Below are 15,774 nucleotides of genomic sequence, written 5' to 3' on the forward strand. Positions count from 1 at the left end.
TGCAGTTGCATCGGACCTGACTCCTTGGTGGTCTTTGGGGACTTCGCGACTTGGGCATAACAGCAGCAGAATGGAATTAAAATAACAAATGTAATTGCCGATGAGGGTCGATCTCACATAAGCTGTGCCTGGATCGATGACCCACTGGGTTACAACTCCTTCTTTTATAGGGTTTTACAGCCTTGATCTCATTCAGGTGGTTACATTTCATTTTTACAGTTCACATTGCTGATATTCAAAACATGGTGGTGGGATAGTCGAATTTCAACCCAGAAGTAGCACTTCTTTGTTAGGGGAGGTTACCTTTAAGATTTTTTTAGTTATCTATTCTAGCCAAGGGGAAGGGACCCTGTTTAGTTAGCAAAGCTAACAATGGTTCTTTTCATTCACAAAACTTTCTGAGGGGAACTAGATACCTCTGGTTTGGGTTAATTCTGAACTAAACAGAGCAAAGGGCAGGAGTAATGTAAGATACATTGTGACATTTCCTAGGTTTTGCTGTTACGGTGTTCTCTGTCAGAGACATGATATTTAGGAACAAGAGAAAAGAAAGAACCAGTTCCTGCAGAGGATTACGGAGATCAGATTTGGGGGATAAAGAGCCCAGCTGCCAGGAGGGGCTGTGCTCTGTCCACCTTAGGAGGAAGGAGATAGGGAGAAGGAAATACTGGAGGCAAAAGACAAGAGGGCCCTTGTTGACAGGGCAGTCTGTAAAGGAGAGAGCAAAGCTGGGCTTCCCTTAGTGTTGTGTTGTTCTTTTTTTTTCAGCTTTAATTGAGTTTATTGGTACATTTTAGGGATACAGTACAGTTACATTCATTGTTGGGATCTTGTACCTCTACATGGCAAGTCTTGATTCTCATTTTTTCCCCTTACCTCTGCCCTCCCTTCACCCCCTCCTCCCCTCCCCATCTACAAACACTTTATTTTCCTCTTTTCATTCTCTCACATTTTTTTCTTTTCCCTTTTTACTCTTCCCCTACCCATCCCACCTTCCCTACACCTTTAGCTCCTTTCTTCCCATTTCTAAATGTCAGTAATCTTATTAGAATCTTATGCATTGTTGCAGATTATTCACACCAGGGAAACTATTCGGTATTTACAACCTTAGTGTTGTTCTTGATCTGCCCCATGAAGAGGAACAGTGACGTTCAACAACAACATACCGAGAGAGGTAGGTCCGACGGGAGACTTTATTCAGGAGAGGGGATGAGAGAGAGAGAGCAAGAGAGAGAGAGAGAGAATAGGGAAGGGATGGTCTTTTTATAGGTTTGGAGCTGGGCTATTGTACCTCTGTGAACAAGCAGGCTACTCTTAACCTATCACAAGCCATGTTTCCTTTGAAAGAATGAGCCTTGCAGAAGCTAAGTTTCCATTCTCTAAAGTCTCGTGCCCTTGGGGAAAAGGCAATTTAAGATAGTAGCATGGAGACATTTTAAGAACGTGAAGAACCCGGAAGCATGGCTCCTAATGGCAGCATCCGGGCCCTAACGCCCCATCCTTTGCTCTGATTGGCTGCAGACCAGCCCTCTTGGGCTCCGTTTTGTCACCTGGAAAGTGACCTTCCAGAAGGTTACAGGAGGGTGCCATAAAGAAGGGAACCTGAAAAGGAAATGAGGAAAAGGGGCTGGAAGTTCCTAGCCCAGCTGCCGTGAGGGAGTATTCTCCGCTGTGTGAAGATTATCGGTGAAGTATCTCCACCACAGGCTGCATGCGCCATAGAAAGCAGGCCTATTGGCGACAACCTATTTCATACCAAACACGTAGGCTGTGGCCCAAGAACTCTCCATAAAGCCTGCTTGGTGATATTTTCTCCCCCTTAGCACAATGCTCACAGCTCCCACTCTCCTTCCCTCAACTCCCTGAGTCAGAACCCTGGAGACCGCAGCTGGGGGAGGGAGAGGCCCCTACGATGGCACCCGGAACGAGTGCCTCACAGAAGAGCCAGCAGACTCAGAGAGGGCAAACCTCCAGAAAGCTCTCAGCGTCTGCAGGAACCCACGTCTGTCAGATGTCAGCCACAGCCATCCGGCGAGAGAAAGAAATAAAACGGATGCACATAGGAAAGGAAAACGTCAAACTAGTCTTATTCGCAGAAGACACACATAGAAGACCAGAAGAACTCTACCAAAAGACGACCAGAACTGAGAAGCAAGTTCAGCAATTCCCAGGATACAAAACTGACACACAAAAATTAATAGCATCCTGTGCGCCAATAATGAACTCACCTAGAAAGAAATTATAAAGTAATACATGAAATTACAAAAATAATGTAATTCACAGTAGCATCAAAAAAAATTGGATACTTAGAATTTAACCTAGCCAAACCTCTACAACAACCAAAATTATAATACTTTGAAAAAGGAGCCAGAAGAGGACCACAGAAAGTCAAAAGATATCATCTATTACTGGATAGGCAGAACCAATACTTTCAAAAGGCCATACTTCCAAGGTTGATATACAGATTTAATGCAATCCCAATAAAAAATTACCAATAACAGTTCTCACAGAAATAGAGAAATTGTCCTACGGTTAATATGGAGGCAGAAGAGATGCAAACTAGTGAAAATAATTCTGAGCTTAAAAAAAAAAAAAAAAAAAGAGCAAAAGACTCACAGTCCCGAATTTGAAGTTATGCTACACAAGCTACAATGATGTTTTTAAAAGCATGGTTCTGGCACAAAAACAGACCTACAAATCGATGGAACAAAGTAGAAGATGGAGATACAACCCGGGGTGCATTAAGCCATCTTATCTCTGACAAGGGAGCCAAAAAACATGCTGGAGGAAAAAGTAGCTTCTTTAGATGGCACAAATTTGTCTAAATCAAGTGGACACAGAGGAAGTGGGGTGCTCCAGGATTCTGGGGGTAGGCATGGCATGAGCTACCACATCGACTCAGGCTGCCTGCCCACCTGCGTAGTAGTGGCAGTGTCAGCATTAGCATCCCAACCCCAGTCTCTGTTATCACTTTTGGACAGACCTGCCTTCCCTATGCTCAGGGCCACCTCGGGGTGCCGTCTTCTCTGGGCTGTATTACCTGGGCAAACCCCACAGCCAGCAGCAGGGTGAGTTTACAGAACAACCAAACTCTACTGGGGGTGGGACACTGGCAAGGCTCAGACTTCAGTTATCTCAGCACCCACCTCTGACCCCTTCTCTCTATCCTAAGGTAGGGGCTACACTGGGTGAGAGGAGAAATCGGGGTGAGTTCAGGAGAATCTGGTGGCCTCTTACCTGAGGCTGGCCCAGCTCCACAGCCAGCCTGGGCTGGGAAGGCAGATGGTGTGTGTGGCAGTCTTTGGTAAGCCTCTGCCCATGTTGGCCTCTTGGTTCCGGCCCTCTGCTAGCTGCTGCTTTGGACTGGACTGTCCATGGGGCCTGTGTTTTGCGCAGCCCAGGTATCTTAGGTCGATGGCCCCTCCACTCCTAGATCAGACCCTCACGCTGTCTTCTCCAGATAGCCTCAGCGGGGTGCCCACCCGGCCACAGGGAGGACAGGGCTGCCAGTCTCTTCCTTCCCACCCAGCACCCTCTAAACTTCCCAGTTAGCCCACAGGCCCTCACTCTTTTCCTGGCCCCCTGTCTTCAGTGTGGAGGGTGTTGCCAACCCAAGACCCAGGCAGGTTCCGTTTCCAGGCCAGAGGGAGATCCTGTTCTTGACCCCATCTGTACAAACTCACTGCCCTGGGGAGGCAGAAGCTGCTTTGTAACTCAACTGACTCACGTCCTGCACTCTCACCAGTCCCGACCCACCTTCTGCTTTCTTCTTTGTCATCACATCACAAAGGATAATGCGCCAGAAAAGTAGCTTTACGTATCATAAGTGTATTTTGAAACAAGGAGAAGAAAGACAGATGCTCTTTATTTTGTTAAATAAGCTCTGACGTTGTGACAGTGTGTGAGCATTTGCAGTGCTAAAGCTTCCTTGGAGAAATCACCTGGGTTTCCAGACTCAGGTGTTTCGCCGTAGGTATGGGTGCGAGCCCGTGCACGCTATCTCTGCACGCAGGCACCGCAGTGAACATTACGCATAGGCACACTGTGGGAACTACTGGGGCAATTCTTAGGGATCCAGCTGCCCTATTCTAACAAGCTGGCAGCAGCTGAACTTGGCATCCCCTTCTGTTGCAGAATGCTAGAACAGGGAAACAGATGGCACCCAGAGGTTTGGAGGTAGTAAAACAGCTTTATTTACACCGGTGGACATGACCAGGATCTCTCCCCAAAGAAGTCAGGCCCAGAATATCGGCCGACCAGCAGTTTTATAGGGTCGCAAAGCAGGAGACACAGAGGCAGAAGCAGAGTATTTGGCAGTCTGTGGTTGGCTAGTTATCTGACATTTTTTACACCCACGAGGCTTAATTCTACTGGAGTTTGCCTGGGAATACAGCAAGCCGAGTTGTTTACACAAAGCAGAGCCGCAGAGGGAGGGTGAATTAAGAGTTCTAGCAGGACTTCCTGAGTCCATTGTGCTTCTTTGGTGACAGATTACAGAAGTCAGGGCTACTCAGTTACACTCCACAAAGAGCATAGTTACCTAGTGAACCCATAGTTGCTCAAAGACGCAGTTAACTCATAGTTTTCCAATTCAGTTATTGTTTTGTTAAAAATATCTGTCTGAGCCAGGCGTGGTGGCGCACGCCTGTCATCCCAGCACTCGGGAGGCTGCGGCAGGAGGATGGCTGTGAGTTCGAGATCAGCCGGGGCTACATAGTGAGTTCCAGGTCGGTTTCAACTACATAGCGAGACTCTGTCACAAAAAACCAAAAAAAGAAAAAAAAAAGTGTCTGCCTGGAAATCCCCTTTCACTTACTCACTGCTGAGATGTGGCCAACCTGCCCATGCCCAAAGCTTTGCAGAATAATCTGGATCCTTGTAGCAAGGGCATTCTCTCATGCCCTCATCCCAGCTGTTCAAGTTGACTAAAGATTGAGGGCTGGCATCTGGGACCTTTTCTTCTGTTGTTCTTTGAGGCCCCTCCAGCTGCCTTTGCCCTCAGATGCACAAACCCTTTGTGCTCCAAATCACATGGGGGAAGGATATGAATGTCACAGGAGGAGATACCGTCGGTCTTTGTTTCAAAGAAAAGGATGTGCCACATGTTAATATACAAAAGAAATATTGAAAATATCTTGAAAAGAATAACTTTATTCTTGGCTTATGTTATATCTTGAGTCTAGATGTCTCCCAAAGCCCAAAGGGACTTTTCTGGGGGTGGCTGGATCTAGAGAGTGTGATATTGGGACTGATTCCTGGTGCAATGTTAGGATCAAGGGCACTAGGATTATATAGGGAAAGGGAAAAGGGACATTACCGGAGACCCTTGCAGTGGTCCTGGTCTCCTGAGAGCCAGTATGACATTCTTGAGATAGGAAAGTGAGAAATAGAAAAAAACACACAGAGACTTGAGAGAAACTGAGTCTCGGGCTGACCTAAGACAGCAAAGATGAAGGACTCCCAGGACATCCAGTGTTTATTTATTCCAAGTGTGGGAAGAGGGGAAACTGGGCAGGCCTAGTTGATCAACACCTGCTGATGACAAATTTCAAGCAGGCAGGACAATAGAATGAGGGCACAGCATATCTTTACTGAAGAGAAAAAATTGTTAATTCAGAGGGGAGGAATTTAGTTGGAATCAGGTGACCTTGACTGGCAGTGAACTCAGCCAACCTCTGTCACTTCCAGTGTAACACAGATGAATTATGGAGGGGCAAGAAGCTTGTGCCGCTATAGCCTGCTGATACTGGGCCAAGGTGTCTACTACAGGATTAAGAATAATCTGGATAAGATATAAGGGACAGAAAGGGTTGTGGTCATTCTCTTTGTTGCTTTGCTGCCTTCTGCCTGCGATGGACTTGTTCTCCTAGGCAATGCCCCTCTGCCAAGCCACCCTGCCTTAGAGCCAGCCAATTATGGACTGACACCTCTACAAACCGTGAACTAAATAAATGTTTCCTCCTTTAACTTTGATTGTACGGTATTTTGTCTCAGCTATGAGAAAAGTAAACTAAGACATAATTTGGTACCAGAGAAGTGGGATTGCTGTTGTGACAATACCTGCATGACCTGTGGTTCAGGAGCCTTTGGGACTGGCTTGTGGGAAGAATTTGGAAATGTTTGGAAAAAAATAGAGCCAGAACACCTGAGGCTGTACTACAGGGGAGATTCTGGCCTGAGCTCAGAAGACCGGAAGGTTGACAGAAATCCTGCCAGTAAGGATCAGGCTCAGGAGGTTTCCGCTGGTATTTATTGGCCATTTGTTCTTATCCACCTCCCCTCCCCTCCCACCTTCTTCTCTGTACTGGGCATCAAACTGAGGACCTTGTGCTTGTGAGGCAGGTGCAGTGCCACTGAGCTAAGTCCCTGGCCCTGTATTTCTTAGTCAAAGAAATGTCTGTTCAATTCAGTGGCCCATGTTTTGATTTGGCTTTGTATTTTGGGGGTTCTGATATTCTGGAATTCTTTTCAAACTCTAGATATTGGTCCTCTGTCAGGTGTAGCTGGCAAAATATTTCCCCATTCTGTAGGTTCTCTCTTCACTCTGTTGCTTGTTTACTTTAACTTGCTGTAAATGGCCAATAAATGCATCAAAACTTGCTCACGGTCTATGGCCACAATAGAAATGCAAATCAAAACATCACTGAGATTTCCTCTTACTCCAGAAAGACTGGCCATCATGAAAAAAAAAAGTCAACAACATATGCTGTTGTGGATGTGGGGTCAAAAGCATACTTCTACACTGTTGGTGGGAATATAAACCAGTACAACTGCAAAGGAAAACAGTGCGGAGATGCCCCGGAAAACAAAAAATACAAATTTCATTTGACCTAGGTATTTCCCTGCTGGGTATCCTCCCAAAAGAGTTAAAGCATACCACAGTGATATATGCATTCCTGTATTTCTACCAGCAAAACTCATCATAGCTACATCTTGAAAGCAGCCTATATGTCCAACAGAGGAACAGATAAAGAGAACGTGCAACTTGTGCACAGTGGAGGACGACTCCGCTGTAAAGAAGGATCAATCTGAGTCACTTGTAGGAAAACACGTGGACCTGGAGACCTTAATGTTATGGGAATACATCAGATACACGAGTTTAAATGTTGCGTACTTCTCCTAAATGTGAAACCCAAGTACAAACAATTCTTTAAAAATAAAAACTAGGCTACAGGAAACAGGGAGAAAGATCTTCCGCAAATGGGAAGGGGATACAGAGATGAAGGGAGGGGAAGGGAGAGAAGGAGGAGAGAATAAACGAAATCATGTGAAATTCGTGTGACTGCTGGCTAAGATCCATTAAAACATTATGTACTGCAAATGTGTACTAATTTTAAAAATAGAAAATAAAATTATTTTATCTATAAAAACAATTGAGTGACCTTAGAAACACTGAAGAATCCAAAGGTGACAGAAGGCAGGGTGCATTAGCAGATAAGACTGGAGGTCATGAAAGGGCAAAGTGCTGAGGTCTCCTTACTTCCCTAATGATCCCGGTCCCTTTTCTGCTCAAACACCTCCCGTCGCTCCCACCGTCACCGTGAGGGCCCTGTGTTCACCCAGAAGCGGTCATGGTCTTGGGCTCAGAGACCCCCCGCCCTCCTTTTTCCCACCCCACTCATCCCCACCCATGGGTCCCCAGCTCCCCCTGCTGGCGCTCGCTGGGACTGACACAGGGGACAGCACAGTTTATTCCTGAGAGTCTTCGCAAAGGACGGTGAGCCAGGGGTAATCTGGATCCCCGGCCAGGCCACGGAGCTCCCTGCACGCACAGCTCAGCTCAGCGGCTCCACGCGCAGCCATAGCCCGCCCTCTGCGCGCAGGATCAGCTCGGGCTTCCGGCGCGGCTCTGTGGCATCGGGCAGGACGCGGAAGCGCAGCAGAGTCAGCGCCAGCACCACCTTCATCTCCGCCATGGCGAAGGTCTGCCCGATGCAGTTCCTGCGGGCGGGGCGGGGACCGTGACTGCGCCCCGGACCATCCAGGCCCGTCCTGCCCGAACCTGTCCCGGACCCCACCGTGTCAGCTCCAGGGACTGCGAGGGGCGCTAACCGCGCCCGCGCCCAACCTGGGCGTGTGTGTCCCGAACCAGGCTGAGACTCCGGCGCCTGAATCACACCGGTAGGCAGGGAGCAGGTTCTGAGCCCACCGAGGACCCCTCTTGCACCAAACCATCCACTGTTCTTCACAACTTTGTACGTAGCCTGAGCTGGGGCGATGAGAAGCCAACCTGGATGTCCCCTCTGTCCCGCCCAGTCCCCGCCCCGGTCAGCCCTTGCCCAGCCCACGCCCACTGCCCTCACCTGGGCCCCGCGGAGAAGGGAATGAAAGCCAGAGGCGACCTGTCCTTGCTGTTCTCTGGGTCAAAGCGGAAGGGGTCGTAGACCTGGAGAAGAGAGGGAGCCACGGTTGCTGGGTGGGGTCGCCCAGAACAGCCAAGGAGAGACAGGTGCGCTAGGGGCAGGTGACGTCTGATTTCCCGGGTCAACAACACCGTGTGCCCTGCTCTAGGACCCCTGCAGTACACCGGGATGGGGAGGCAGCACCTCGGGGTCCGGCCACACAGCTGGGTTGTGATGCAGCCCGAAAATACTGATGAGGCAGGTAACACCTGTGGAGAGGAGCGAGCGATCAGGGCAAGGACCCACGGCCTGATGGACCCTGATTCCTGCCCGGGAGCCTCCTGCCCCTGACAATGTGGGCACCTTTGGGGATGACCCGGCCATCGGGGAGCACAACGTCCTGTGTGCAGCAGCGGGAGATGTCGGTGACCGGGGGGTGCAGACGCAGGCTCTCCTTGATGCACATGGTCAGGAAGGGCAGCTGGGCCAGGTCCTCCCTAAGGAAACCACGACCCACAGCTATCCAGGGAAAACACAGGCCACAGCCTTGTGTTGCCCCATGAATCTTTTCTCCGTATAATTATTTAAAGCCAACAAAAATCAAATATTTAAGTAGTCAAGCAAAAGAAATGTTTTTAATTTTCCTGGGCCTGTCCTGAACTACGAAAGTCACCCTGCCTCTCAAGTTGGGAACTCAGGGAAGGCAGATCCCTGAAGTAGATCCTTCGTAAGTCTATAATAAGGCTCAGACTGGACACAGAATAGGGCCTGGAAGGATAACTGGGGACATCTGCAGAGTGGAACAGAAAGATGAATGGCACAGGTGTTCACGACGGTAAGCAGATGATTTTTATCCCAAGGAGTTCCTTACCAATCCCTGCTCTGAGACAGGGTAAGCGTGAGAGCAGCAACCACCCAGGGAAAGAAAATGTTTGAAAACATGTTGCCTGAGAGAAAAAGAAAGGAGTGCAGGGGACACGCATCGTCTCTCCTCACATGTTGTCTCAGCAGCCCAGGTCTTTCTGTTCCCAACACTCACAGCCTTTCCCTTTCTAGCCAGTCTGGGTACCAGGGGATGTTTGTGGACTCAGCTGCAGTACTCATTAGATGATAATGGGAAAACTCATCAAAAATATAATCACTCTGCCGCACTGGAGAGCAGAGCCATGAGAGGCGCTCAGGAACAGGCCATGGGGACCTGACTCACCATTCAATCTCTTCAGGCCCACGGCCCCTCAGGAGCTCTCGCACCTCCTGCCGGCAGCGCTCCTGGTATTCTGGGTGCCTGGCCAGGTTGTACAGCACCCAGGAGAGACCACTGGCCGTGGTGTCGTGACCTGAAGAACAGCCAGGCCGACTCGGGTCTCTGGGCCGTTTCAGCACCACGGGGTGGACAGCGCCCGCCCATTGAGACCCCGGGGAGGAAGGAGGGGTGGAAAGCAGGGGCAGAATGGAGAGAGCCACGGTTGACCCACCACGTTCCCCTCACGGGGAGACCATGCACAGTCTAGAATCCCACACCGGAACCCTCACCCGCAAACATGAACGTGTCGGCCTCTGCTCGTACGTCCTCATCTGACAACTCCCTTCCATCTTCATCCTGAGAGGAGGCAAGACCCTCTGAATCACACCAGCTGTGAGGCTTCTGAGAAACCTATCAAGATGTCACGTCCACTCACACCGCTAGGTTTCCTTAGTCGTGGTTATGTTTTAAAGTACTCCTGAACAATCTCACGTGTTCAGAGAGGGAGCTTTCAGAAGGTGATGGCTGAAGAGGGCTGAAAATTAATTACCACATTAATCCAATTTTAGGATCATAATCGGATGGTATTGCCGAGAGACTCTGAAAATGAAAGGTCTGCTCAAGAGGGTAATTAATGGGAGCATGAAATCGGGAGCTATATCTGGTCCCCAGTCCCTTCATTTCTGGCTTTTATCTTTTCTCTTTGCTCCCTGTTTGCCATGAGATGAGCTTTCCTCCACCATGCCCTTGGGTCTTCATGTTTCCACTTCATCACAGGACGAGTAATAGGGCCAGCTGACCACGCAGCAAAACTGTGACCCAAAAGAAATCATTCCTCTGATAAGCTGTTGCTTATTTGTTTGTTTGTTATCTGTGCGTGATGATGACCTGTGCATGGTCCCAGCAGTCTGTGAGGATGAGGCAGGAGGATCATAAGTAGAAGCTCAGCCTGGGAAACTGAGCCACATACTGAGTCTCTATTGCAAAATTAAAAAGAGCTGTGAGTGTAGCTCAGTGTGAAGGTCCTGGAAGAAATCCCCAATATGACCAAAAAGGGTTTTCTCAGCCAAGTGGTCACAACAATGAAAAGCTAGCCATCAGTCCCTATCTCCAGAGTCCCTGTCACCCAGACACCCTCCCCAGTTTCCTGGATTCCTCTTCGTTTTTGTTGGAAAATTAATGGTCCATTAATATCTCACACTTCTGTATGATGAGGGATTTCTGAAATAATATTAATAGCAGCCTGGGTTACAAGATGATTGGGTGCTATTTTACTTTGGAAGTTAGGGATTAAGAATTATTTCAAAGCACCTTATCATTTTCTCAGGTAATAAATCCAAAACATCTTTTCTCCCCTCAATTTGGTTTGCATATTCCAGAATAAAATTTTCTTCCCTCTCCCTCTCCCTCTTGCTCTTTCTCTTCATCTCCCTACGAGAAGAGGCTCCAAGACTCATGATGTACAGACGTTTTTCCTGGGTTGAAAACCCAGTGCATGTCCTAGAAAAAGCACTGCGTCACTTAGGGAAGGAGGAGTGGGAAGGGGAACCATCGCGAGAGTCTTGCTCTGGCTGCTGTTATATCACCGTGAGTAATAAATGGGCTGCCTGATCAAAAAGTTTGGTGCATTGGTCAACATAGAGAAAGAGATGATAAATATAATATAGATATAAATTTAACTGTGGCACCCTAACTTCTCACCTTATCAATAGAGTGCTTCGTAGTTTCAGACTTAATCCCTGCCCCAAGTATTCCAGAGTCATCGCTAAAGCACCTCTATGTCTACCTTGTGCCTCCTTCTCAAATACCTTCCCTAAATCCCCAGTGCCTTATGGGAAAGCTCAAGTTATTTGAGCTGACATTTGACAGCGAGGTTCATTCATTCACATCTTGATAATCCCACCTTGCTCAGCAGAAGCACATCAATGAAGTCCAAAGTTTTGGACTTGGATTTGGCCTTGAGAAAGTCATCAATTCCCTGATTGAGCAGGGTGTGACGCCGCTCCTTGATGATAGAATCTGTGAACTCATGCACCAGGCAGCAGGCTTTACAGAATTGCTGACCATCATGGGTGAGGAGGTACGGGAAGTCCTTGTGCAGAAAGATCTGATCAACCCTTTTTGACACGAGAGCACTGAGATCCAAGATGGCAGCAATGTATTCACTGGGCTTTCTGCAGGATGGGGGCATAAAGGAAAGCAAAACATCATGTAACTGAAGCATGAGACATACTTCCCACTAATAGTAATTGCATCTCATTGGGAAATTGAGGCTCCAGAGGCAGGTGGCCTCGCAGATACCTGAGCTGTGACTTGACCCTTACAATTTCTTCTTTGGCTGCATCCCATCTCTTTGAGCTGTCTATCTCCTAGTCAGCAATAAAACCGTGAAGGCGGTGCTCCTCTCTTTCTCTTTGACCCAGTTTCCAGTCCTGCTCCTTCTCCTTCCTGACATTCTCCTCAAATCTCATATTTCATTCTCTTCTAACTGGCCCGTGGCCTAACAACTCCACAGTCTCCTTGAATTCTGTGCCAACTCCATCCAAAATTTTCATGTCAATCAGTGTTCCACAGAGCTCAGATCTAATCATGCCCATCATCAGGTGTGCTGCTATTAGGAAGTGTCCTCAGGAGGAAGATATGTCCAAAGATTGGCCACCAGCCTGTGGTGCTATTAGGATATGGTAGGACCTCTGGAAGGTGAGGTAAGTTAGATAATCAAGGGTCTGCCCTGTGGGGAAGATTGGGAGCCCATCAGTTGCTATGTCTCTCTACTTCTAACTCCCATGAAGTACAGCCTACTGGAACACACACTCCCACCATGATGTGACTGCGCCAAACCTGTCCAAAACTAAGAGTCAATTGATCATTGACTGAAGCCAACAATAATAAGCCTTTCCTTAATGTAAGATGACTATTTGGGGCATTTAGTCATAGTATCACAATTCTCTAACACAAGCTTAACATCTTCAGTGGTTCCCAAGAAATGTCAGGAGAAGGTTCATACCCCTTTGATAGGCTTTTCAGTGCCCTTCTGATCTAAATACAAGCTGCCTCTCCAACATCACTTTCTGGGTGCCTCCTGCACTGTGCACCTCTTTCCACATACTTTGCTCATTTGAGTCCCTTTACCACTACTCAAATGATTCCACATACACAGAAGGACCATTTTCTCTTTCTTGTCTTCTTTCTCATTCAATGCCCAGGTCTGACCCATCTCTTCCAGCAAGGATCTTCTAATTCCTCTGGTCAGTTCTCCCTCCCCACCTCCTCCCTTGGCTCCATGGCCCAGTTTCCAAGCCCAGGGAAAGGACTCACTCCTGACAGTTGCTCTCGAAGCTGAACACACATTTCTGCAGACTGTCCAAGGTCATCAGGCTGATGAGCTCAAACATGTCCAGACGGGCGCTGCCCTGGGAGATCAGGTGCTGCCACTTGGCCTGGCCAGAGAAAAAGACAGGGATGCCACTAAGCCTTGACTCCTTTAAGCACATTCCCACCCCCAACCACTGCTTTGGATTCTCAAAGCAGTCTACTGGTCCTCTGCCCCAGGAAAGACCACGCTTGAGTGTAAACAGAAACTGTTACTACTAGGAGATGAACACCCAAGACCGGGAGTATGCTGCCACTTGGCCTGGCCAGAGAAAAAGACAGGGATGCCACTAAGCCTTGACTCCTTTAAGCACATTCCCACCCCCAACCACTGCTTTGGATTCTCAAAGCAGTCTACTGGTCCTCTGCCCCAGGAAAGACCACGCTTGAGTGTAAACAGAAACTGTTACTACTAGGAGATGAACACCCAAGACCGGGAGTTGGGAGCCCTGAGTTCATGTCCCAGATCAACCTCCCGTACTCTGTGCTCCCTTGGTCAACTCATTCCATTCCCCTCCCCCCAGTCCACCTGTCAAATCTTTGGCTGGTTTAATTGGGCTGCACTGGTTTCAATAAACTAGAATAGGCTATCTGCTCTACAGCTATTAGCTCACTTACTAGCTGGACACATTTTACAAGCTCCCTGTTATGGCCTGTATTTAGATGTCTACCCAAAGCCTCGTGCAGTCATAGGTGGGGTTTTTGGAGGTGGCTAGATCTAGCATGTGTGATGCTGGGATTAATGTCACCACATCTTGGATGTGAGTGGCATCACCCAAGAGCTAGGTACCCCAGATGGAACATAAAGGGATGGAAAGAAAGCTTCTGCTGCTGTTGCTTCTGCTGCTTTCTGCTTTGCTGTCTCTTGCCTGCTTGCCACATACTATTTCTCATGTGTGATGCCCCTCTGCCACCCTGTCTTGGAGACAGCCAACTGTGGACTGAACTCTCTACAAACTGTGAACCAAAGTAGACCTTTCCTCATTTAACACTGGATATCAGGTGTTTTGTCTCAGCAATGAAAAAATGCAATTAAGACACTCCCTAATCTCTGTGATGTACAGGCTTTCCATCTGTGATGGGAAAAAAATAATCTCTACCTCAACACTGGTGAAAATCAAACTGGACAGCATATATTATGGAGTTGGTACAGGACTTTTTAAAAAATTTTATTTATTTATTTATTTTGAGACAGGGTCTCACTACGTAGTTGAAACTGACCTGGAACTCACTAGGTAGTCCAGGCTGGTCTCAAACTCCCAGCGATCCTTCTACCTCAGCCTCTTGAGTGCTGGGGTTACAGGCATGTGCCACCACACCCAGCTCTCATAGGACTTTTTTGGGGGGTGGGTACTGGGGATTGAACTCGGGACCTCATGCTTTTGAGGCAGGCAGAAGAACCACTGAGTTAAATCCCTCACCCCAAGACATTATTTTTAATATATGTGGACTACTCGTAAGTGCCACCTAGCTTTGTCTTCGTTGTGATAATGCAGAGAAACATCCCTGTTTCGAGAGATTGGCACTGCACATCTTTGCTGTCTGTGCCAGAGATGTACTCGTCTGGTGGTTCTTAACATTTCTCAGAGTTGTGTTGGCAGAGAACAATCTCTGTGAATGAGGGAATGGTTTCCATGAGACAAATATCAAGCACACTTGTGCTTGCTCTAAGGACAGATTCCTTAAGGTAAGGCTCTCCTATTGTAATATATTGTAATATATACATGAGCAGCACCAGTTGGGGCTCACCTGTGTGATCCCTATGAGATTTGGGAGGCTTGGAGAATGGAAGAAAACCAACAAGAAGCACGTGCTGCTTGGTGTGCCATGAGTGAGAAAAACTTTGTCTCTGACCCAGGAATCTCGTCTCTTCTTGCAGGACACAGGAAACACTAACCAGCAAACTTAAAATATTGCAAGTGAGGAAAAATGCTAAGCTCTACACAAAATTGTCCCCTCCGTTCTCACCTTCCTTTATTTAGACCCTGTGCAGTGTGCTTTTTCAGCATCTTCCATTAAGAGGTAGAGTTTGTTTTTTATTCATTTGTTTTTTATTCTGTGCTAGACTCCTGACTGTGACCAACACAAGGTGGTGACCATGAGGCCAAGACTCCAAAAATCCTAAGCTCCGAGGGGCAATGAAACTTCCTCTCACTCCCAACAGATCCTGGCTCCATCATGTGAACCACTTCAAGATGCCTTCTGAAGAAAGGGACTCAAATGGATCAGAGTCTAAATGTCCAGTGGAAGACATTCTAAATCAGCCTGAAGTTGGACATGTTCCAAACATGGGAGAGAATTGGGCAAAACAGCTCCCTACCTTACCTGCAGCTGATCATACACTGTGAGGATCCCATCCCTGACCCGAAGAACCGGACTCCTGACCTAACACATCTATCATGAACACTTATTCCTGTACCCCAGTGAGTTTGGAAATGGCTTAATATTCAGCAGTATCTTCTATGCCGTCTTCATCCTTCCTGTGTTCAATTTATGGGACTTCTGTGTGAGAAACGTGGAAGCTGTCCATTCTGCACAACCATTTCGTGCTACCAACTTGACTCCATTCCATCCTCTAGGCCACCTTTAGAGATTTTTATCCCCATTTTACAGATGAAGAAATTAAGGCCGGAGGGAGAAACAACAATGGCCTCAAAGCAACTCTTCAGAGCCAGGACTGTGGACCTGACCTGTCTGTGGTGCTTTTTCCCTCCAGACTCCACTTGGAACCTTGAGCTCAAGGACTCACATGCATGACTTTTGTGCTGTCAGTGAAAATCTTCACGTAGGGCTTCAGGATGTTGAAATGGAAGGCGG

General features: G+C 47.9%; 1 protein-coding gene across 4 annotated transcripts in view; it reads right to left on the bottom strand.

Annotated features, from left to right (window-relative positions):
• Positions 1–6,547: 6,547 nt before the first annotated feature.
• Positions 6,548–15,774, bottom strand: part of LOC104869644 (leukotriene-B4 omega-hydroxylase 3) — a 31,724-nt gene continuing 22,497 nt past the window's right edge. For all 4 annotated transcript variants that reach the window (XM_033759768.1, XM_033759769.1, XM_033759771.1 and 1 more), the window contains 9 exons: positions 15,707–15,757; positions 12,904–13,025; positions 11,489–11,759; positions 9,876–9,942; positions 9,550–9,679; positions 8,706–8,839; positions 8,547–8,611; positions 8,304–8,386; positions 6,548–7,941 (listed from right to left, as the gene is read on the bottom strand). In XM_033759768.1, coding sequence (XP_033615659.1) covers positions 7,776–7,941; positions 8,304–8,386; positions 8,547–8,611; positions 8,706–8,839; positions 9,550–9,679; positions 9,876–9,942; positions 11,489–11,759; positions 12,904–13,025; positions 15,707–15,757 — 1,089 coding nt within the window. In that variant the 3' untranslated portion in view covers positions 6,548–7,775. The remainder of the gene's footprint in view (positions 7,942–8,303; positions 8,387–8,546; positions 8,612–8,705; positions 8,840–9,549; positions 9,680–9,875; positions 9,943–11,488; positions 11,760–12,903; positions 13,026–15,706; positions 15,758–15,774) is intronic.

Source organism: Fukomys damarensis, unplaced genomic scaffold, assembly GCF_012274545.1.
Source record: "Fukomys damarensis isolate Sample0158 unplaced genomic scaffold, DMR_v1.0_HiC HiC_scaffold_37, whole genome shotgun sequence".
In the NCBI taxonomy this organism is placed as follows: Eukaryota; Metazoa; Chordata; class Mammalia; order Rodentia; family Bathyergidae; genus Fukomys; species Fukomys damarensis.